Below are 24,273 nucleotides of genomic sequence, written 5' to 3' on the forward strand. Positions count from 1 at the left end.
ACGCAGGTTCTAGTCTTGGCTCTGACACTAAGTAGCTGCATAACTTTGGGCCAAAGGTTATCGTTGAACAATATCTTCATTCTCTATAAAATGAGAATAACTTCACAGTGTGGTTATGAAGACTCATTATTTCATACTTGTAAAAGCATCTATGACAGGCCTGTACACAGAGTAGAAGTTGAATAGATAGTCACTGATTCAGTGTTCTGCATTTTCAAATCCCAATGCAGGGGCATACTGTCATAGCCTCACAACTCCCACTGCATCAGACTTGGATAATCTAAGGGGAGTGACATCGTATCGCAGAAACACCCCTTCACTAAGCACTCAGTGCTTGTCTCATGAGTGGTCTTTTTAAAGAAAAATCGGAAAAGAAAGTGCAGTGGTATAAAAGGGAGAATAACATAATTGCAGTTTGGGGTTTACCATTGTTGACTGGTTGATAGTCAACATAACTGTTCTCAAAGGTCAATTAGTTTTTGTGGGAAAAGAGAGACACTGAGAGGACACTGCATGCAGTGGGTTTGAACCCTTTCACAACTGACTTACAAGTAGGAAACAAATATTTATGGTGTGCAATTTGTTTAAATAAAAATGCTCTCCTTATTCCTTTATGCTCATTGCCCAGCTTGCCTCAGTTTCCCTATTTGTAAAGAAGGAATGGCAGTACCAACTCCCAGGGTTGCTGTGGGGCTGTGGGAATACAGTAAAGGTTCTTATGACAATGCTGGGACACAGTAAGAATTTAATAAATGTAATTGGTTACAGCTATTTTTGGTATTTGGCTATTCTCTCTCTTTCCACACATGAGAAAATATGCTTCTCTCTTTCACTGATGCTAAGAATGACAAACACAAACTTACATTAACACAACTTGTCCTTTAGTTCTCTAAAACTGCATGGATGTGGAGTCTGACCTGGTGAGGCCTTTTAGATGCCAATTCAGTCAGCCAGGAAGGAAAGATTAGGGTCTAAGAAAACAATAGAAGGCCCTCCTGCCCTGTAGCTCATCTGTCCTAGATGTGCTATTCTTAACAGACCTCTGATCTGGGACTCTAATGCAGATCCCAGATCCTTATTTTTAACTTGGGGGAAAAGTGTAAAGGTATGAAAAAGTACAGAATAGTAAAACAGACATATCACTTATGAATGTTAAAACTGTGTCATAATTTGCTTCAAATCTTTTTTGTTGTTGTTGTTGTTGTTGAGATGGAGTCTTGCTCTGTTGCCCAGGCTGGAGTGCGGCGGTTTGATCTCGGCTCACTGCAAGCTCTGCCTCCCAGGTTCACGCCATTCTCCTGCCTCAGCCTCCCAAGTAGCTGGGACTACAGGTGCCCGCCACCACGCCCAGCTAATTTTTTTGTATTTTTAGTAGAGGCGGGGTTTCATCGTGTTAGCCAGGATGGTCTTGATCTCCTGACCTCGTGTTCCGCCTGTCTCAGCCTCCCAAAGTGCTGGGATTATAGGCGTGAGCCACTGTGCCCAGCCATTCAAATCTTTTTAAACTAATTAAATAAACATGTACTGCACACTGAGAAATGAAACACAACTGATAAAGTTCTCACTCCCTTTGTACATCTCCCCAATCCTGTGTCCCCTATTCCTTCCTCAGATATAACTGCTGTAATCAACTTGATGTCGACTTCCAGTCCATGGTTTTATATATTTACATGCAGATATTCACAAGCAAAAATAGTTTCGTATGTTTTAAGGATTTATATGCACTATAACATAGCATACTTATCCTTCTGCAGCTTGTTCTGTCATTCAACATTTTTTTTTTTTGAGATCTATTCATGTTTACACGGCAGCTCTGGTTCACTCACTGTAACTCTGCACAGTATTCCATCTTATGAATATCCCATATTATCATTTATCCACTTCCTCACTAATGGATATATTCGGTTATTTCCAATTTTTCTGCTATTGAAAAAAAATGCTGCTTTATACATATCTCCTTATGTTTATTAATGAGAATTTCTTTGGGAATAAATCTCTGTGGAATTGCTACATTGGGGAATACATTTTTATTTGAAAACTACCACAAAGCTCTAAAAACGTATGGAATTTGTTGCTGTCAGAATTGTTAAGTTTTGCCAAGTTCATGAGTCTGACCTGGTTTTAATTTGCAATTCCTTATTACTACTGAAGTTGTGTATGTCTTTAAATATTTATTGGCTATGCAGGTTTTCTCTTCAGTGAGCTGCCATTAAATAACCTTTACCCAGGTCTCTAATGGATGGCTTGTCTTCTGTTTATTGATTTATAAGGGTCATTTGCACATTCCTGGTGCTAATCTTTTGTTACATACACTGCAAATAACTTCTCTTCCTTTAAAAAGAAAAAATCTGTCTATGGTGTCTTCTGTCATCTCAAAATTTTCAAACTTTGATGTGGTCAAATGTCACTTTTTATGGTTTGTGTTTAATCTTGCTTAAGAAATTACTCCTGCCATAACCTCTATTTTCTAACAGTTTCAAAGCTTAACTTTTCTTTAGGGTTTTAAATGCTCTGAATTTATTTTTGCATATTGTTATCCAGTAGAGATCTAATTTTATTTTGTCCCATATGAAAGGCCATTTGAAGGCCATTTGTCTCAACATCGTTGCTCAAACAGTCCTTTCCACACACATTTGTAATGCTACTTCTCTTTTATGGCAAGTTCCCATATCTGCACCAGACTTTCTCCTTTGGCCTTACTAATGTGGTTGTCTATTCCAAACTTTCTGCATCACTACAGCAAACCACAGATGTTTTCCTCTTGTACATATCAATGAACTAAAAGTCAAAGACTTGGGCTCAGGTTTCTAGTCTGCCACAGACACGCAGAGAAGTTACTTTTTCTGTGCTTCAGTTTTGTCATCCATATCATGTAGAGTTTATTCTATTTTCCCACCTGACTCCTACACAAGGTTAAGGTCTTACCTATGAAAGAACTTCAAGGCCATAAGAAAAATTTTCCATCATATTATTAAATAGCAGAACACATTCTCCTAATGGCTGCCAAAATTAATTTTCACATCTTTTTACACAATTTGGATAAATGTTTCCCATACAAAAAAAAAAAAAGTAGAGGAGACTAGGACAGGGCCTCTATAGGGTCACAAAAATTTCGGTTTAAACCTTAGCTTTTTCTACTCTGTGTACAAAACCATGGGCAAATCCTGGAAATTTAGTTGCACATGCCACATATTTTCCAATGGAGAAAGGATAATCAAATATTCCTCAAAAAATTACAACATACGGTCACTCTCTGTATGTATGACTTCTGCATCTGTGGATTCAACCAATCACTTACTAGTTTATGACTGAATAAAACAATCTCTCTCAGTCTCAGTTTCTTCAAACATGGGAAAGTGACTTTACATGCCTGTTGATTTATCAGACAAGTATTATTGGAGCATCTAACTGTCTGCAGGTACCTTTCTAGTGCTGAAGTTACAGCGATAAAGAAGTTCTTGCCCTTAAAGAGTTTATATTGCAGTAAGGGAGACAGATAAAACACAAGTAAACAATGATAAACAAGCAACTAATAACATGCAACTGAGATGACGCCTTGAAAGTGTTCTATAAATGGAAACATACAAACATATGGTATTCTAAGTTACTATCATTAGGAATGTGGTAGAAACTTCCTCTGAAATTGATCACAAATTAGAGGTGTAATTACTTTATCTTATTTGAAATAAGCTGGTAGGGAATCAAGCCATACCAGAGACCCAAAAACTTCATTCCGTTTGGTTCCAAGTACTCCTCTAGCCTCTTCTCTGACCGGTCCCTTACACAGTAAACTTCACTCCAGCCAGGCTGGTCTATTTACTGCCCCTAAATGTCTACCTATCTTAGCCTCTTCTAACATTCTCCCCTCCTAGATAACATAAAGTCTGTTCTCCACTTATTTAGTTTTTACTCATATACTATTTAAGTGCATTAAGTCTAGGCAATTTTCACTATTTCCAAACTGACAGAGAAAAAGTTAAAAAAGAAGTTACATGCATATATGCATTATTTTCCTCATTATTTCCAATACAATACACAAATCCAATACACTTAGGATTTTCTGATGTATCTAGGATTTTCGTAACTGAAATAATGAGAATCCAGTGTGCAAGGCAGAGGATGAATGATATATTTTCTTGAGGGTAAATTTTTAGGGGTTAAGGCATTAGAGTAAGCACTGTTAAGGAGTCTAAGACACAGGCAATTTGATGTAGGTGGTTGGGCAAATAGCTCAGGTTTAATCTGATTATGTAGAGCTCTTAAGATTTTCTAAAGTTGTGTTTCAAATCCATGAAACAATTTTCAAAAATCATTCAGCTTTATGAGTGCATAGGTGAGAACTATTCAATAAGAAAAATTGTTTTGAAACAAGCATATAGTTAAGATTTTCAATTTTCACTGATTATGCTAATAAAACTCACATAACCCGAAGAGGAAGAAACAAAAATCAGAGAATAAAATCGTTATCACTTTTTTTATCCTCCCCAGAAGAAAAATCCTTAATGTCAAAACTAAAATCCATCATGACAGGAATATGAGAATTTTTAAAAATGTAAATACATGTGGATTAATCAAGATCATTTTATAAAAATCTCTATTCCAGTCACAGAGAAAAAGGTTAGGATTGTAAAGATAAACATGATTAAGTTTCTGTGGGTATCAGCCACCAGTTTTGAGTGTTTACTATCAGGGAATCTTCACTATGTGTGAGTATACATATTTTAGCAATGAGAACACTGATATTCAAATGACTAAACAATTAGTAAGAAGAGGAGTAGGGAACTGAATCCAGGAGTGTGTGGTTAAAGAGAGAATTTTTCAGAAGCTGGCAATATGAAAATAAGTGGAAACAAGTGACATATTAGTTCAGCCCCTTTATAACCTCCCTATCCAGTCTCTCCCAGTCCTGTATATTATGAAAATAAGATTAATCTTCCTAAATGATATTTTCATCATTTGACTCCCTATTTCAAAAGCCTAATTGTTCTCAATCTAGAAGAAACTTCTTAGCCTCAAATTCAAGACTCTTCAAAATTTGACTTTCCTCTCCTAGCATAAATCCCATTATCCTGTTGGTCCACAAACTTCACACATTTAAAAAGCACTTATTGCTGGGCGTGGTGGCTCATGCCTGTAATCCCAGCACTTTGGGAGGCTGAGGCGGGTCGATCACCTGAGGTCTGGATTCGAGACCAGCCTGGCCAACATGGTAAAACCCCATCTCTACTAAAAATACAAAAATTAGCCAGGCGTGGTGGCATACACCTGTAGTCCCAGCTACTAGGGAGGCTGAGGCAGGAGAATCACTCGAACTCAGGGGGCAGAGGTTGCAGTTAGCCGAGATTGCACCACTGTACTCCAGCCTGGGTGACAGAGTAAGGCGCTGTCTAAATAAATAAATAAATAAATAAATAAATAAATAAATAAATAAAAAACAAAAAGCATTTACTATGGCTAAACGTGGTGGCTCAGGCCTGTAATCCCAGCACTTTGGGAAGCTGAGGCAGGCAGATCACTTGAGGTCTGGAGTTCAAAACCAACCTGGCCAACATGGTGAAATCCAGTCTCCACAAAAAACACAAAAATTAGCCGAGCATGGTGGCATGTGCCTGTAATCCCAGCTACTCTAGAGGCTGAGGCAGGAGAATCACTTGAATCTGGGAGGTGGAGGTTGCAGTGAGCTGAAATCACACCAGTGCACTCTAGCCTGGGTGACAAAGCGAGACTCTGTCTCTAAATAAATAAATAAAATAATAATTAAAAGCACTTATTGAACACCTAATCTGTGCTGGACTCTGTGAAAACACAGACTTGTCCATAAATTGCTCAAAGTATAGTGTTCCATAATTATATTTGTGTTACTACCTTCTGAGGCCTTCACCCAGTTATTTCTCCTAAATGGACTGTTCTGTTCTACCTATATTCTTTCCTTCCCCACATACCAAAATCCAACCCGTTCATGAAGCATACACAAAACGATTTTGATAGAAATTGTTCCCATTCATTTGGACCCCTAGAGCATAAGATTTCAAATTTGTGTGCACTTGATTGTTGGTATACAGATTCCTAGGCCCGTCTTCAGAGATTCTCATTCTGTAGGTCTGACTTCACCTAGCCTAAGAATGTGCATTTAGATATATCTGTCAGATTCCTAGGTCCATGCTCTTTCTATCCATCCTTTCACACAATCGGTTTCATCATTTTCTCCTCTCACTGAATTGACTGCTGAGTACTGTGGTATCACACAGACAGAGTCTCGATCTCAACTTTATTCATCCCGGTGATGTTAGCTCTTTAGTTACCAGCCACCTCTTGATCCTGAACACATTCTTGACATGATAAAGAATAAAAGTTACCGATGCTGTAGGGTCTAGATTTTTTTGTCATAATATTACTAGTCACATTATCAGACTAAGTCTTTCTATTGGATGGAACGGCACACGGACACGGAGGCACATTTACTGGACTGAGTGGTCCAAACACTGCTGACTTGTGAAGTATGCTTGCACTGGAAGAGACAAAGGAATCTCTTTTTGTACTACAGATTTCGTGAAGCAGGGGCTGTCTTTTATATTTAAATTGATAGTGCTTACACACTGCCTCTAATTGAGCGGTACTGAGCACATGCTGAATGAATGAACAATGAGTGTATCTAATCAAAAAACAACTGAGGCAATGTATTTGCATGTCTCCTTGAGAGCAATTTTAAATAATATGTATTCAATGCAGAGAGCACATTTCTTTCCTTCAAAAGGAGAACAAATGTGAAATATTAATTCCAAAGTTTACACTAAGGACTTCAGACTGTTACAGACATACGTTCTGTCTTACAGGCACCAAGTACTGATGAGATAAGTGTTACGAAATGTATTAAAATAGGGTGTTTCTGCTTACTTTTAAAATTGTAAACAGAAAATGATACTTTTAAAATTGTAAACAGAAAATGATTTCTGAGATAGTAAACCTAATTTACAAAAGGAACGTGGTAGCATTTTAGCAGCAGTGGCAGGACTTGAAAGGGTTTGACTCTGCTATTAACTCTGCTATTTTTTAACAGAGAAACATGGCTCCCAAAACATAGTGAAGCCAGTGTGGTTGCTTTGTATTTATGAGTCTGATGCAGACTTCAAGCAGTAAATCTCAAAATGACTTGTGATGTATGCCATTTTTTTTAAGAGTCTGAACACAGAAAAGGCCAAAGGAAAGGTGGCATTCTCTTCCTTACAAAGGAGTAACAATTCCCCGGTCTCCGGAGATTGAGATGTGAAATAGCCCACATGGGCCATTTCGACTGTGTTACCCCAGAGGAAAGCACAGCCAAATGAGTATTTTTCTGACATCCCAAAGCACACTCTTCAGCATAAATTCACCACTGACATTAGAACAGTCATCAAATCTGCATTTCCAAGTGTCAAGGAAGCTACAGATCCAAGAGAATGTCTTCCCTGTAACAATTTCAGGAAAGCTTCTAGAATGGGAGCGGAAAGGATCTAGGTATTGGCTTCCTCTTTGTCCCAGCGTGCCTTGGAGAACACTCTGCATAGACATTCCAGAGACAAAACAGAACATGAGTTGTTCAGAACTGAATTTTCAGGAAAATTGAAAATAGCCTAATTTTACTTTTGCCTTATGGACATATTCTGTTTCCTTCTTTCAAGGCATGAGTTATTTTTTATTTTTTTATTTTTATTTTTTGAGGAGGGAGAGAGATGGAGAGAAGAGGAGAGAGAGAGGTGGAGAGAGGGGAGAGAGAGAGGAGGCAGGGAGGGAGAGAGAGACAGAGGAAGAGAGGGAGAGAGGCAGAGGGAAAGAGACAGGCAGAGAAGGAGAGAGGCAGAGAGGGAGAGAGGGAGAGACAGAGAGAGACAGAGGAGGCAGAGAGGGAGAGAGAGACAGAGGAAGAGAGGCAGAGAGGGAGAGACAGAGGAAGAGAGGCACAGAGGGAAAGAGACCGAGAGGCAGAGAGGGAAAGAGACAGGCAGAGAAGGAGAGAGGCAGAGAGGGAGAGAGGGAGAGACGGAGAGAGACAGAGGCGGCAGAGAGGGAGAGAGAGACGGCATGAGTTAATTTTTAATCTAACTCCTCAGTGTAATGATCAATAAGCTCTCTGACCCTGCCAAAGGAAAAAAAGGCTCCTCCACATTGTCATAATGTCTGTTAAACTCCAAGATCTCATTAACCAAATTCTGCTTAGTCACGTGGAAAATTCAACAGATTTAAATCTTTAAAGTATTGGAAATAAAATCAAATAGTAAATACTCACATATGATATCAAAATTTTTGTGTAAAGCTACTGTTGTTCTGATTAATGTTTGAATATTACACTCGTTCTACTAAAAAGAAAAAAAGTGATGGCCTTACTCCTCTTGCAAATTACTATATTACTACCATAAGGGAGCACGGTACCAGCCACGTGCTCAGTAATGCTCATTTATAGGCAGTGAGCCCTCAAGTCACTCAGGCCAGTCAGTGTTCTTCCATGTCTGTGTACCATTTTATCCAAAAGAAAGATCTGTTCCCCTTAAATTATATTAGTCAGTGGATTAACTTTGATAAGTACATGTGGATGTTGTTCACAATCACCTCCATTTCAAATTAATACTTTCCTTTGCATGTTCCATTTTCTGTATATATGAAATGAAACTTAAAGCTTTATATATTTAATATGTTTAAGTGTATATATGCAATATATGTATATATCCATATCTATCCATCCACCCCTGTAATTTATGGAAAAGAAATTACATGGGGAAGTCACTCTGATTTTTCCATTTTCATCTATAATAATGGGGAAAAGTACTACTGCCTTTCTCAAAGGCTAAGGCTATATGGAACAGCAGAAGAGGTGCTTATTTGGAATGAGAAGATTTAGAGCTGGTTTTGCTACCTCTAGTATGTGACTTTGAGCAAATCATTTATCTTCTCTGAAACTGTAAAGTAGGTATACTGCTACAGGACTTCCCTCTCACCAAAGTTTTTTTGAGAGGCTTCAGAAAGAGTTAATGTGGATTAAAATGCATTGAAAAACATTCAACTGATTAATAAATGTAAAATAATATTATTATACGGTACTTGAAGCATATTTAAGTTATGCTAACTAAAGGCCACACATGTATGTAAAGTAAAAATAATTATTCAGCATGGTGCGTGCCTGTAGTCCCAGCTACTCGGGAGACTGAGGCAGGAGAATCACTTGAACCCTGGAGGCAGAGGTTGCAGTGAGCCAAGATCATGCTACTGCACTCCAGCCTGGCGACGGGGCAAGACTCCAGCTCAAAAATAAATAAATAAATAAATAAATAAATAAATAAATAAATAATTCAGCAAATCCATATATCATAGCTTTGTTTATATTACTATTAAGATAATCATTTTTAATTTCAGCAAGAACTTAATGCTATATAGATTTATGTAAGAAGAACATAATCTATAAATTATGTAAAATATAATTGTAGAAATACATATGCATTTTAATTTCATTAAAAACTTATGATGAAATATGGATTTCATTATTTAAAAATGACATAACCTTGCCCTTTCCACAAATATGACTATGAAGTGTAAATATGCTGTAGGAATACATATTATTATTTACTAAAAGTTTACACAGGCAGATGTGTATTGATGAAGTAGCTATATTACTGAAACATGCCCAAACTGAATTGTGATAAATAATTTTAAATGTATCAAGAGAGATTAATGATTAAATGGTTCCAAGTGCTATGTAAATTACCAAACTGCTAGGTTTAAGTGCTGTGGAAAAAAAATAAAGCAGTGTAAGAGGATCAGGTGTGGTACATATCCAACTGTGTGTGTGGATATGGTGTGTGATATATGGTAAGGCAGGTTCCAGTTTTAGTAGAGTGGTTAGGGTAGGTCTAATCATGAAAGTATTAAGCAGACAGACATAAAGCTCTCTGGGGGAAAGATGTACACAGCCAAAGGACAGCCAATGTAAAGGTGCTGAGGCCCCATTTGATTCTAACAAAACAATCTTGTGAGAGAGATAATATACCATTTAGCAGGTGAGTAAACAATGTCTCAAGGCAACTTAAGCAAGGGAATGAAGCTAGTAAATAATAAAGCTAGAGCTAGAACCCAGGTTTCTTGACTCTTAGTCCAGTGCCTTTCTTTTGTTTTCTCCCTCTGTTCACCAGGCACAGAGGAAGGTGCCCTGTTTCTTAGAAAGCACCATATAAACATCAAGTTTCATTGCTATTGTGGTGGTGGTAGTGATTGTGATTATTAATCAGTTCCATGATATTTCTTTGTTAGTATTTTTTAATTTATGCATCATAGTTGTACATATTTCCAGGGTACATGTGACGTTTTGGTCCATGTATAAAATGTACTAATCAAGTTAGGGTAACTGGAATATCTATCACTTCAAACATTTATCTTTTCTTATATTAGAAATATTACAATTCTCATCTAGCTATTTTGAAACATACAACAAATTGTCATATAATTTCTCTACTGTGCTACAGACTACTAGAATCTATTCCTTCTGATATTTCCTGAAAGGAAAATAAAACTCAAAGAATGATTTCATCTTCCCTTCCCATAGCTTATTTTTCTACTTTATCTGGGCTTCTTTTCTTGAATGGATCATTTTACTATCAGAGTATCAGTGAAAGTAATTATACTTCTCTGGATATTTGACAAAGGAAAGGTATTAAGGGTAGAAATAACCTATAAAATAGAAACCATTTCTGACAACACGAAAAAGTGCTGAGGAAAGAATGGAGAGAATGTGGAGCCCAGTGATTCAGCGAGAGATACACATTTTCCAAGAGACAGGAAGTAAGAAAGTTAAAACAAAGACTCTACAAAAGAAAAAATCTGTAGAAAAGGCAAAAATGGTGGAAAGGGGACTCAAGGGGTGGAGGAAAGAGATTTTGAAATATTTTCAAGTAAAAATATGAGAATATTAGACAACAAACAATATAAAAGAAAAAAGAGAATAAGAATCAGATTTCAGACACAGTAGACTGAAGAGCTGGTGGAATTACTAACAGCAAAAGTGAACAGAGAAGAGAGTCTGAAAGACGAGTAGCTTTCTTTTTGTAATGCTGGGTTTAAGGTAGCAGTGAGGTTCTCACTAGTGGAAAGAGTGTTAAGAGCTTTAAGAGGTAAACTTGGAAGTTGTGTACAATCTAGAGCTGTTTGTCCAATACGGTAGCCTCTAACCACAGGTGAACACTGAGCAACTGAAATATGGCTAGCCTGAACTGAGATGTGCTCTAAGCAAAAAATACACATTAGATTTTGAAAATTTTCTATGAAAAAAAAAGAATGTAAGAATATTGTTCTGTATTGATTACATGTTGAAATATTTGCATGGATTGGGTTAAATAATATTATTAAAACTAATTTCACTTGTCTCTGTACTTTTTAAATGTGATTAGTAGAAAATTGAAAATTACATATGCAGTTTATGTTATATTTCTATTGGACAGCAATATTAGTTATATATTAACATCACAAAAGGGACAGAGACATCATTCTGAAGTGTCTCAACTAAACATAGATATGGGAGAAAAAAGAACACACATCATTATAATAGTTAATATTTACTAAGCACCCCAAGCACTATGCTAGACACATAAAGAGCACCATCTTATTTGTTCCTCCCAAAAACCTTATTAAATATTATCATCTTTTACAGGATAAAATACTGAGGCCCAAGGTCATACAGTTAAATGCAGGTGTCAGGATTCAAGTCCATCAATGACGCCAGATCTCAGGTTCTAAACTGTCACATAAATTTCAGAACAAGTTATGCTCTCCAATTATAAAATGGTTAGATTTTAAATGTCATATTTAAATTAACTATTTATTAGAATGGTTCATTGTCAAAGTCAGTTATGTCCCAATTCAATTAAGAAGAAAAGGTACAAATCTGTAACTTTAGAATTATGACGAGCTACTGATGCTGGCATATTTTCACCACACTGGGCCATTAAAGAAGTTTCTGGTGCAACTTCTTTCCGTTTATCAATGTCTACTCCCAGAAATGCAAACCTGTCAAGTTAGATGGTACATATCCAACTGTCCAACTGAGATGATTATCCACCTAACCCTGAATAGCAGGGCCTAGTTTTCTGAACATAACTAGATACATAATATCTACTTGACACATTTTCAACATTCTCTTTCAGACCACGAAGGCACCTGAATCTCCCAAACTGACTAAAACGTTTTGAAGGAAGCTAGATTAAATGGAACCCTTGTTGAAGAACCAAAAATTAGGCTTACCCAACTGGATACTTTAAAAATGGATTTTGTACTCCTTGAAAATGCTATATGTTTGATGAAGAGAAAGAGAAAAAAGCTGGATACTTTGGAATCCTAGGAATCCTAACAGTAAACTCTCCTACAAATATGAACTGAAGTCAGTAAGTATCTTTCATTTATCTTTGGTTGGTTCATTGGTTTTAATTTCAAAGACAAACTTATCTTTCTTTCCTTTTTACCTTTAATTTCTACTACCTACCTGGGAAAGATGGTAACCACAAAACTGCTGAACTTGTATAGTCATAGCTATAATTACATAATTTTCAAAAACTTACTCATGTAAATGTTATCAAACAATTTATTTCCAATTACTATCTCTAGACTAATTTTTTAAAAACCACTGCCATAAATCCACATTATAGAAATAGTAAAACAAAAGGAAATTTGAAAGAAAAATATTTATTTTGGAATAATAAGACTAACTGGCAGAGAGATCTTACAAGACAGTTCATATTGGACATGTATTCAAAAGGGTATCTTTCTGAAGTGACCCACTAATTTCCTTATCAATTCAACCCCCTAACTTTACTACTCCCTGCCCTTTTTCTTTTTCTTTTTCTTTTTTTTTTAAAGTAATACGATTTCAGCCCGGCACAGTGGCTCACGCCTTGTAATTCCAGCACTTTGGGAGACCGAGGTGGGTACTGATCACTTGAGATCAGGAGTTCAAGACCAGCCTGGACAACATGGTGAAACTCTGTCTCTACCAAAAATACACAGATTGGTGTGGTGTGGTGACCTGCGCCTGTAATCCCAGCTACTCAGGAGGCTGAGGCACGAGAATCACTTGAGCCCAGGAGGTAGTGGTTGCAGTGAGCCGAGGCTGCACCACTGCACACCAGCCTGGGCGACAGAGTGAGAACCTGCCACAAAAAAAAGAAAGAAAAAAAAAAGTAATACAATTTGGATTTGGGTATTAAAAAAAATTCCTCTGAAGACCCAAAGTTTCTGAGAAATACTTATCTAAACAGGAAGCATCACACTTGGGCAGGATAAAGCTTTCAAGAGCTTGCCCTTGATTTCAGCTCTTTTGGGTTAACGTTCCCATGACTTTTCTATTCAGCTAAAGAGATTTCCTTGGACTTGTTCCCTTACTCACTACAATTCCTACCTATACTTTAGGACAAAGCTTCAGAGCCCAAAGGAAAGAGCCAGTTGTCCCTAAAAATGCTTTGTCCACTCTGATGCCAAGGAGTCAAGAGCATGAAGCGACAGACCAGGCATAAGAGACAGCCACCTAGACTCGTCATTGAAGGCTGCCAAAATCGGGTCCCTCCCGCTGGGGAGTATCTCCCTCCTCCCAAACTTCACTTGAGACTGTCATCATTACAAATGTCACCTGTATAATCTTTGCAGTTGCTCCCCACTTGTGCATTAACATAAAGCAGCTGCTTTATTGGGTTAATTCAAAAGAGTTACCAAGTACCTACTGTGCGCCTGGCACTGCTGTAGGTACTGAAAATATAACAGTGAACAAAATGACAAAAATCTCTGTCTTCCTGAAACTTATATTCTGGTAGAGGCCACGTTCAAGAAACAAGCTAAAAAAACAAAATATGCAGTACGCTAACTAATACATGCTCTAGACGACAAATGAAGCAGGCGAAGGGAATATACACAGTGGTGAGCGGGGTAGGAAAGGTTGGAATTTTAAGATTAAGTGGTCACACATAATCAGGCAGATGGTATGTGCCTAAAAGGGTAGCCAGAGCAAAATCAGATGGAGTGAGGAAGAGAAAGGAAGTGAGCTTATTTTAACAAGCCCTGAAGTGGAGAGAAAACCCTACGGGAAGGGGGAGAGGCAAAGAGTGAATAGGGACCACTGAAGACAAACGCGGATTTCACATTTTGCCTAAACACCAGTCTTTTGAGGATGGCACAACAGATGTTCTCCCTTCGTAACCAAAGAACCAGGCTCTGCTGCTAAAACTGTCAGGCAGTCCATCGGACACGGGTGAACACACACACACAGCTTACTGCCGAGAAAGAAGCGTTACTAATCCAGAGTGGAGGACTGGCCTGGGAAACCCGGCAGAGAGAGGAGTTGTCGGAAACAACACACCAGAAGCCCCTCCAAGCCCAAACACTGATAGAAACCCAGACCCCTCCCAAGCCAATCTGCAAACCCAGGAGGAACCCACGAGCGCGCAGACACACCCCCGGGGTGCAGGCGCGGTGCAGGGAGGAGAGGGGCAGGAGCTTGACCGTTAGGGCCCAAACCCCACAACTCCCGAGGCAGGGTGGGTGCCGCGCGCGGGAAACGCCGCTCTCCGCTTCAGGCGCCGGCGGGCGGCGGCGAGAGCAGGTTCTGGGGGCCGGAGGGTGGGCTGCGCGCGGGAATGGCCGCCGCGAAGGAGTAGCGGCTTCTTCGGACATCCCGGGCACCCGGCCCCGTGCATGCAACAGGGGGCTGGGCGCGAGCGGGCGCCTAGAGGTGCTGGGGCGGGACCGGGGAGCGGGGACCCAGGCAAAGTTCCCGAGACCCGCGGGCCTCGGGCCGACCCGCGCGCCCCCGGCCCAAACGCTCAGCGCCGGCTCCCCAGGCCCGCGCGGACCCGGCCCCTCCGAGGGCAGCGGGTTCCAGCGGCGAACCCGCAGCGCCCGCGCCGCCGCCCTCTTGGCCCTTTCCCGCCCGGTGCGTGGGTCCAGGAAAGAAAGAAAGAGCGACGGCGGCGGTAGCGGCGCGCGGTCCCACTCACCATGATCCACAGCGGCTGCGGCGCGGCGACCCGGGCGGGCGGCGATGCGCTGTCCAGGGTAGCCGGGTCCCTCTGCCCCGCGCTATCTCGGCGCCCGCGCCGGTTACCCCCACCCACACCCACGCCAGGCGCGCGCACGCCCGCCCGCGCCTCCCCGCCCCCTCGGGCTCGCGCCGCCGCCGCGCGGCGCTCCGAGCCTCGGGGCCGTTTCGTCCCCGCCCCCTCTCCCACAGGGGCCTCGCCTGCAGCCGCGCCACGAGGGCGCACGGGGGAGGGGCGCAGGGCAAGCGAGGCGGCGCCCCCCTCCGGTGCGGCCTCGCGCGCCCCCTCCTGGGAGACCGATCTCGCCCTCGCGTCGGCGGCGTCCCCTGCCGGCCGGGCGGCGATTTGCAGGCCCAGCCGGCGCCGGTTTCACGCGGCGGCTCAACGTTCGCGGAGCCCCACGAGTACCTACCCGCTGGTCAGATCGGCGGCCGCTGCCGCGGGGAGAAGCAGTAGCGTGTAGGGCGAGCACGCTGGTCCTGCTTCCAGTTGGGCTTCGGTGGGTTTGAAGCACACATTAGGGGGAAATGGCTCTGTTCGTGCAGGTTTGCGGAGTCAGGGTTCCTTAGGTTTAGGGGGTGGGGTGGGTTTCTCTGGGGGTGCGGTGGGAAGCGGATCAGTTCGGATAACGGCCCTGAGCAGGAGGCTCTGTCCGCCTCCCGGCCTGACGCGGGGTTTCCAGCAGACACCGCCGATGGTGAGCGCACCCTCTTCACTGTGAACAGAACGGTGGCCTCCTAGAGCCTGCGCTTCTAGTTACTTTATTTTTGTGTGTGGCCCGAGGGAAAGACGTCGGAAAAATTGGACTTGCCTGAGAAGTACATGAACTTTCCTCCATTTCACCCTTAAGCATGGGAAGTTGGCGGGCGTGGTGGCTCCCTCCTGTAATCCCAGCATTTTGGGAGGCTGAGGCAGGTGGATCGCATGAGGTCGGGAGTTCGGGACCAGCCTGGGAAACATGGCGACACCTCACCTCTTAAATAAAAAATACAAAAATTAACTGGGTGTGGTGGCCCACGCCTGTGATCCTAGCCACTCGGGAGACTGAGGTGGAGGATCGCTTGAGTCCACGAGGTCGAGGCTGCAGTGAGCCTAGATCGTGCCACTGCATTCCAGCCTGGGCGACAGAATGACACCCTGTCTCAAAAAAAAAAAAAAAAAAAAAAAGAACTTGTGAGGCTCATGTGGTATACATGTTTATTGGGGTTGAGAACAGCCCGTGTGGCTGTGCACGGAGGTACCTGTACCATACACTTAGCATCTCACACCTGGGACGGGCGCCCTTGCAGAGTTTTGTGCAGTAGCAGAGTGAGTACCAGGGCTAAATCTTAACCGTCCTACAATCACCTAATATGTAGTTTCCTAATAGAGAGTTTTTCTTCCTAATATAGAATTTCCGTAGCTGAAGTGGTAAAATTAGGCACATACTTGTTTATAAAAGGCGGATGATTTTATGACCATAAACAGGTAGGTTAACCTAGTCTGATAAAAATCTCAGGAGTCAGCTCTACCACATACTGGGTGTGTAGCATTGGGTTGGTTACCTAAACTCTCTGTGCTCCAGTTTCCTGATGTACAAATTTGGGACAAAATAGCACTTAACATTATATGTAGCTGTTAGGGTTAAATTAATATGGGTAAAACTCTAGAAAAATATCTGGTACAAAAAATACTAGTTATTGATTTGTTATCAATTTGATGCATTTGAAAATCAGAAAGTGACATTCTATTGAATGCTGGCAAATTTTTATAAAAAGTGTGACCCAAATCAAAGATACAATTTGATTTCAGCTTCATTTACTTTGTTCACTCAGCAAAGATTTCAGTGCCTACTATGTGCTAGGCATTTTGGTAACAGCTAGGTTTACAGTGATGAAGAAAAACACGGTCCCTGCTGTTAGGAGGTTTTAGAACCTGTGATGATCTATATTATGGATATTGAGAGACTTGAAGGAAATTCACACAAATAGTCTCCAAATATTGCTTTTCCTTGGAATGATTTTCTTCTTTCTGTTTTACGTGTTCTTTCTTCTATTTTACACATGTTATGTTTAAAAGCTATAAAAGTAGCTTCCACGTCTTGTGGATATTGAATGATAAAAACTCTGGACCTAAATTTCACTGTATTACTAATCTGATGCAGTAGAATGTGAATTCTTAATCTAGATAGATAGTGATTTTTAGACATTATTGTGTATAAGTAGCACCAGAGGGTTTAATACAATACAGGGATGGCTGAGATCCATCAAGATGATCTCAGGTGCAGAACAAGAATATGAATTTTTTTTTTTTTGGTTTTGTTTTAGGTTTAATATTTGCTATCAGTTTCACGTTGCGGGAGTATCTACTTCATTCTAGAGGCATCTCTGACCCTGCATAAAGTATAATGGAGTCTCTATGGGTCTTGAAGTGGTGAAACCTCCATTTCCAAGGAATATGAATTTTGAACAAGCACCACAAATGATACTGTGCAGCCAGGCAGTCCATGGATGATATTTTGAGAAACTAATTCCATTATCCATTCAGGGAAACCTTTAGTCTAGTTTTCTAACAACAAGAAGGGGAAAAATTTTTTAAGTGACAACAGACATCCAAGAACCCTGCTGCTGTTGCTTGCAAAAATTGTATCGTTGATGTCATCTAAACCTTGCAAAGCACACCAGGTAAACATGGGGAAGGAATTCTTAAACTTTGAATTATCCCTATACTTCCACATTACCATTTAGCCTGATAATCATTATTTTACCTTTATTCTCTAAAAACACGTCAACCTATAAGGCCAGAAAGAGATCTAAAAAGTCATCTATATCTTATCTGTTTCTTAAAATATTATTTTATGGCTTTCCCTATCACTACAGCAAAGGAACAAATGAGACAGCAAATGCCAGAGGGTCTTTTTCCCCACCAATATTTTATTAAATAGAAAAAGGAAGTGGTGGCCAGGCGCGGTGGCTCACGCCTGTAATCCCAGCACTTTGGGAGGCTGAGGCAGGTGGATCACAAGGTCAGGAGTTTGAGACCAGCCTGGCCAATATGGTGAAACCCCATCTCTACTAAAAATACAAAAATTAGCTGGGCGTGGTGGCGGGCACCTGTGATCCCAGCTACTCGGGAGGCTGAGGCAAGAGAATTGTTTGAACCCAAGAGGGGAAGTTGCAGTGAGCCAAAATAGTTCCATTGCACTCCAGCCTGGGCGACAGGGCAAGACTCTGTCTCAAAAATAAATAAATTAATTAATTTTTAAAAAAGGAAGTGATTCTACCCATATAAACACAGGACTGGAAACGTACCTTAACCAGATATAACTGGGAAAAGGTCTTAACTGGGTATAACATAAATTCCCATTTATTTACCAATGAAAAATTTAACATGCCATCACTTATATGATTTTATAATATTTACTTTCGTTGTTCTCTTGTATGGATTACACAAAAGGTGGAATCTGTTTCTTAGCTGTATGGCAAGCCCATATTGAGCATGTGTACAATAACATAGACTAATTGTGTGTTAGGTACTTACATGGATGTGGTACTATATAAAGTGATGATTAGCATAATCTAAGAATCTCAAACCTAAAAATAGAGATCTGACTGATACTCTTTCTCTCCCTCTGTCACATATCTTAGATTTTACACGTGAAGAAAGTATGTCTCAGAGGAGTTAGAGAAGACCAATTAATAGACAGTGCTAAAGCCTGGATCTCCTGAATCCTGGGTGAGTATTCTCATTGTCTCTACTGCCTCTCCAATGCTAGCCTGCCAGCCCTCATCAAAATTATGAAGTAGGCAAGCGTTGTTTTGGGGGGAGTTTAATCTCCTTTTAGTGTGGTTCTCTTCTGAAGCATCCCTTCTTTTGATATACCTAGCATCTTTGTGTTTTATCTTGAGAAAAATACTCACTCACAATGTATTTTGACTTTAAATCAATCTACTACATTTCTTCAAAGTATTTGTACTTTTAGGGTAGTAGTAGAAACAGACTACGGAAATCATGTCCTTTCCTTGGCCATGTGCTCTGCTTTGTGTAAAGAAAGCTCTGCACCTATATGAGTTTAGAAATGAAAAATAATAAGATAAAGAGTAAAGAGTAAGCCCAAGTGAAGGCACATTGACAAAACTGCGTTCCCTCCATCAAATTTAGTGCAGCTTTCACTCGATATGTTAGGACTAAGGATTTATGCCAAAGCAATATATGTGTATATTGGTCATTTGATTGGATGTAGTAACAAGGAGACAATCATGACCTTGTATCAATCCAGATTTAAAATAAAGTTTATGTTAATTCATTTGAAAATATTATGCTGAGTACTATATTCTAGTATAACGTTCTAGAGCAGAGGTTGGCAAACTACAGCTGCAGGACAAATCCAGTCAGTTGCCTGCTTTTGTAAATAAAGTTTGTATTAGAATACCACCATGCCCATACGTTTATGTATTGTCTGTGGGTGCTCTCATGTTAGGACAGCAGAGTTGTGACACAACTGTATGGTCTGCAAGTCCCCAGATATCTACTATTTGACCCTTTACAAAAAAAAGTGCCAATTTCTGTAGGACTTGGATGATATTAATATGGCCTGGAACAATATAGATAACTTCCCATGTTTTATGAAGCTCATATTTCAACGAGAGGAAGAAGATAATAAACAAGTCTAGATAGAGAAGTGTCATGAAGAAATAGTATGATGATAGAGTGACTTGGCTGGGGGGTAGCCCTTTATTTTTCTAAGTTTTTGCTTTTTAAATTTTTTATGTATTTTAATTTTTATATATTTAATGCATACAAGTGCAGATTTCTTTTTAAATTATTATTATTTTTATTTTACTTTAAGTTCTGGGATATATGTGCAGAATGTGCAGGTTTGTTAATAGACATACGTGTGCCATGGTGATTTGCTGCCCCTTCAACCCGTCGTCTAGGTTTTAAGGCCGGCATACATTAGGTATTTGTTCTAATGTTCTCCCTCCCATCACCCCCCAACCCCAACAGATTTCGGTGTGTGATTTCTTATATGCATATTTGCATATTGGTGAAGTCTGGGCTTTTAGTGTACCCATCACTAACTAGTGGGTATACTACCCAATAGGTAATTTTTCAACCCTCCTACCCCTTCTACCCTCCTACTCTCCCACCCTCTGACCTGTTAAAGTCTCCAGTGCCATCCACATTGCTGCAAATCACATGGTTTCATTCTCTATGACTGACTGGTATTCCAGGGTGTGTGTATGTATGTGTGTGTATGTGTATACATTTTCTTAATCTAGTCCTCCATTGATGATCACTTAGGTTGAATCCCATATCTTTGCTATTGTGAATAGTGCTGTGATGAACATACAAGTGCAGGTATCTTTTTGATATAATTATTTCTTTCCCTTTGGGTATATACCCAGTAGTGGGATCGAGGGATCAAATAGTAGTTCTATTTATAGTCCTTTGAGAAATCTCCATACTGTTTTCCATGAAGGCTATACTAATTTACATTCCCACCAACAATGTGTAAGCATTTCCTTTTCTCTACATCTCTGCCAATCTGTTGTTTTTTGACTTTTTAGTAATGGCCATTCTGACTGGTGTAAGATGATATCTCATTGTGGTTTTAAAATGCATTTCTCTGATGATTAGTGATGTTGGGCATTTTTTCATGTTTGGTGGCCACTCAAATGTCTTCCTTTGAAAAATGTTGGCCGGGCGCGGTGGCTCATGCCTGTGATCCCAGTACTTTGGGAGGCCGAGGCAGGCGGATCACGAGGTCAGGAGTTCGAGACCAGTCTGGCCAACATAGTGAAACCCTGTCTCTACTGAAAATACAAAAAATTAGCCGGGTGTGGTGGTGTGCGCCTGTAATCCCAGCTACTCGGGAGGCTGAGGCAAGAAAATCGCATGAAACTGGGAGGCAGAGGTTGTAGTGAGCCAAGATCGCACCATTGCACTCCAGCCCGGGTGACAGTGTGAGACTCCATCTCAAAAAAAAGAATAAAGTCTGTTCATATTTTCTGTCCATTTTAAAATGGGATTATTTGTGTGTTTTTTGAGCTATTTGAGTTCCTTATAGATTCTATATATTTGCCTTTTGTCAGATGCATAGTTTGCAAATATTTTTTCCTATTCTGTAGGTTGTCTGTTTAATCTGTTGGTTATTTCTTTTGCTGTGCAGAAGCCTTTTAGTTTAATTTAGTCCCATTTGTCTATTTTTTGTTTTTGCTGTGTTTGCTTTTGAAGACTTCGTCATAAATTGTTTGCCTAGACCAGTGTCTTTTAAAAGAGGTTTTTTCCCAGGTTTTCTTGTAGGATTTTTGTAGTTTCAGATCTTACACTTAGGTCTTTAATCCATCTTGAGTTAATTTTTGTACATGGTGAGAGGTAGGAGTCCAGTTTCATTCTCCGGCATATGGTTATCCAGTTTCTCCTGCACCATTTATTGAAGTAGGTGTCCTTTCCTTGGGAAGAACACTGTAAACAGGATAGTCAGGAAAGACCCCTAAGCACATAATATCTAAATTGAGATACCAGTGATGAAAACAAGCCAGCCATGAAGCCATGAGAAGATGTACGGGAAATCCTTCCTGGAGAAGATAACAAATAGAAACACTTTGAGACAGAAAAATCAGGCTTCTTTGAGGAACAGGAAGGTAGCCAGTGTGTCTGGAAAGTGTGAATCATCAGGGATTGTAGTGAGGATGCAGGTCCATCATCCTCCCGACCAAATCCTATAGATAGAGATCCATGTGTTTGTTGACACCATGGCCACTGGTCCCTGCTCTGTTGCTATGCCTTTGAGGACCTCATTCCTAAGGAATCCGGGTCCTGGCAGAACATTTTCATGTGATGTTTACTGGTCAGCTGCATTTATCCTAGATTAAAAAATCTAATGGAGGCCATTACTTTGTACCTTTGTAGCCATTTGACTTTATTGTTCATCTTTTTGTGATGCTCACTTAACTGATCTTATTTACGCATTCTTGCACTTTACCGTTTTGTCTTTCATAGAAGCTATTTTACTTAAATTGTCTTTGTTAATTTCTTTTTAATTTTTTTAAAAATCTATTCATGGCAACTAGCACAGGCATAAAGTGGGATAGTGTACTTCACAAGGAAGGCAGTCCCTCAGCATGGCCTGCCATAGCCATCCCAATCCATACCACAGAGTGGCTGTTCCTTTCCCAGGTGTACCCCTCCAAGATTAACCCCACACGGTAGTTCTCCAGTCTATTTTTGTTGCAAACCTACTCTACAGCAAACTTGAAGCCTAGAATTCAACTGAGGAAGGAGAGAAAATGCTGATAAAAATCTGACCATTTAGGTCTCAAGGAGGGCACATTGCAGGGACTTCCCCTTTCCGTTCCCCATTGTAAGTGTGATTGTGTGAGTGGGGGGGGGGGGGGTGGCAGTGTGAAGCCACACATCCTCTTCTGCTAGAATGAGAGTAATGTAAATAAGAGACTAGACTAGCAACTCACAATTAATCATTTTGAAGTCTATGATTTTTTGGCCTATAGTTGGGCTGATCTGTAATGAATGATTTTTACAACATTATTGTAAATTTGGTTTTTTTTTAGAGATGAGATCTCCTTTTTTTTTTTTTTTTGAGCCGGAGCCTTGCTGTGTTGCCCAGGCTGGAGTGCAGTGGTGGAATCTCAGCTCACTGCAACCTCTGCCTCCCAGGTTCAAGTGATTCTCCTGCCTCAGCCTCCCAAATAGCTAGGATTACAGGCGCATGCTACCATGCCTGGCTAATTTTTGTGTTTTAGTAGAGATGGGGTTTCACCATATTGGCCAGGCTGGTCTCAAACTCCCGACCTCAAGGGATCTCCCTGCCTTGGCCTCCCAAAGTGCTGGGATTACAGGCGTAAGCCACCACACCTGGCCAAGATGGGCTCTCCTTGTGTTGCCCAGGCGGGGTCCTGAGCTCCTGGGCTCAAGGGATCCTCCTGACTCAGCCTCCTGAGGAGCCAGGGTTACAAGTTCATGCTACCACAAATTATTTTCATTATTGTAAATTATTGACGATGTTATTGCGAATGTAGTTGGTGATAAAATTTACATGGATGCACAAAATTTAATAGACTCTTCCCTTGACTTTGCTTCACCTTAGACTGATTGGTCCTGCATTTTCTTTCTATTGTCATCAAGAACAAAAGCCTTCAATATGAAAACCCTATATGCCAACAAATAATCTAATCAAAAATTTTGTCAACTTCACCCTAAAGCAAGGAATTTAAATGTACTAAGAAGTCATCAGGTGGCCGGGCGCAGTAGCTCACGCCTGTAATCCCAGCACTTTGGGAGGCTGAGGCAGGTGGATCACCCGAGATCAGGAGTTTAAGACCAGCCTGGCCAACATGGTGAAACCTTCTCTACTAAAAATACAAAAAAATAAGCTGGGCGTGGTGGTGGGCGCCTGTAATCCCAGCTACTCGAGAGGCTGAGGCACGAGAATTGCTTGAATCTGGGAGGTGGAGGTTGCAGTGAGCTGAGATCGCACCATTGCACTCCAGTCTGGGCGACAAGAGCAAAATTCCATCTCAAAAAAAAAAAAAAAAAAAAGTCATCAGGCTAATAAAAATAGCTAGAAAAGAGAGTCTTATTTAAACATAGCTAATGCATTATTATATTTGTCCTAATTGGTATTAAATGAGAATAGAAAATAAGAACAGTCTCAATGTAGTTAACATTTCATCTTTCCAGTAAATTGGTCCATTAACCTTGTAGAAGAAACAGAGATGACGAGTCTCAGTGATACTCAAGAGTGCAGGTCTCAATTATGTGCCTTGTTACAACCTGAGCAAGTTCTTCAATGTTTAGGAAACAGAGACTAAAGCAGGGTGTCCAATCTTTTGACTTCCCTGGACCACATTGGTCTTGGGCCATACATAAAATATACTAACACTAATGATAGCTGATGAGCTGGAAAAAAAAAAAAAAATCACAAAATAATCCCATAATGTTTTAGAAAAGTTTACATTCAAAACCATCCTGAGCTGCATGCAGCCCATGGGTCATGGGTTGAACAAGCTTTGATTAAAGGCATCCTGTAATTAGTGCAGAAGTCATAGCAGGCAGCCTCAGCTTATAACTTCATCATTCTGTAAGCTCAAATGTGACATTTACAGGTAGCTATTGGGTATCCAATAGAAGCCCAAAATTATGCTAGGTAACTTACAACAGTAGCTCATTTAATCCTCACAATAGTCCTGTGACTAGCCCCGTTGTAGAGGTGAGGGACCTGAGGTTCAGAAAC

At 40.5% G+C, this 24,273-nt stretch overlaps 1 protein-coding gene and 1 long non-coding RNA gene across 3 annotated transcripts in view; one reads left to right on the plus strand and one right to left on the minus strand.

Moving 5' to 3' along the window:
• The window catches only part of ELOVL2 (ELOVL fatty acid elongase 2), a 60,069-nt gene extending 44,945 nt beyond the window's left edge, over positions 1-15,124 (minus strand). For both annotated transcript variants that reach the window (XM_073005666.1, XM_007973691.3), the window contains exon 1: positions 14,997-15,124. In XM_073005666.1, the coding sequence (XP_072861767.1) occupies positions 14,997-14,999 (3 nt within the window). In that variant the 5' untranslated portion in view covers positions 15,000-15,124. The remainder of the gene's footprint in view (positions 1-14,996) is intronic.
• Positions 14,535-24,273, plus strand: part of LOC140708823 (uncharacterized) — a 36,556-nt gene continuing 26,817 nt past the window's right edge. Inside the window, exons 1-3 of the long non-coding RNA XR_012089033.1 lie at positions 14,535-14,602; positions 18,665-18,752; positions 19,867-19,977. This is a non-coding gene — a long non-coding RNA (uncharacterized lncRNA). The remainder of the gene's footprint in view (positions 14,603-18,664; positions 18,753-19,866; positions 19,978-24,273) is intronic.

This window comes from Chlorocebus sabaeus, chromosome 17 (genome assembly GCF_047675955.1).
Source record: "Chlorocebus sabaeus isolate Y175 chromosome 17, mChlSab1.0.hap1, whole genome shotgun sequence".
In the NCBI taxonomy this organism is placed as follows: Eukaryota; Metazoa; Chordata; class Mammalia; order Primates; family Cercopithecidae; genus Chlorocebus; species Chlorocebus sabaeus.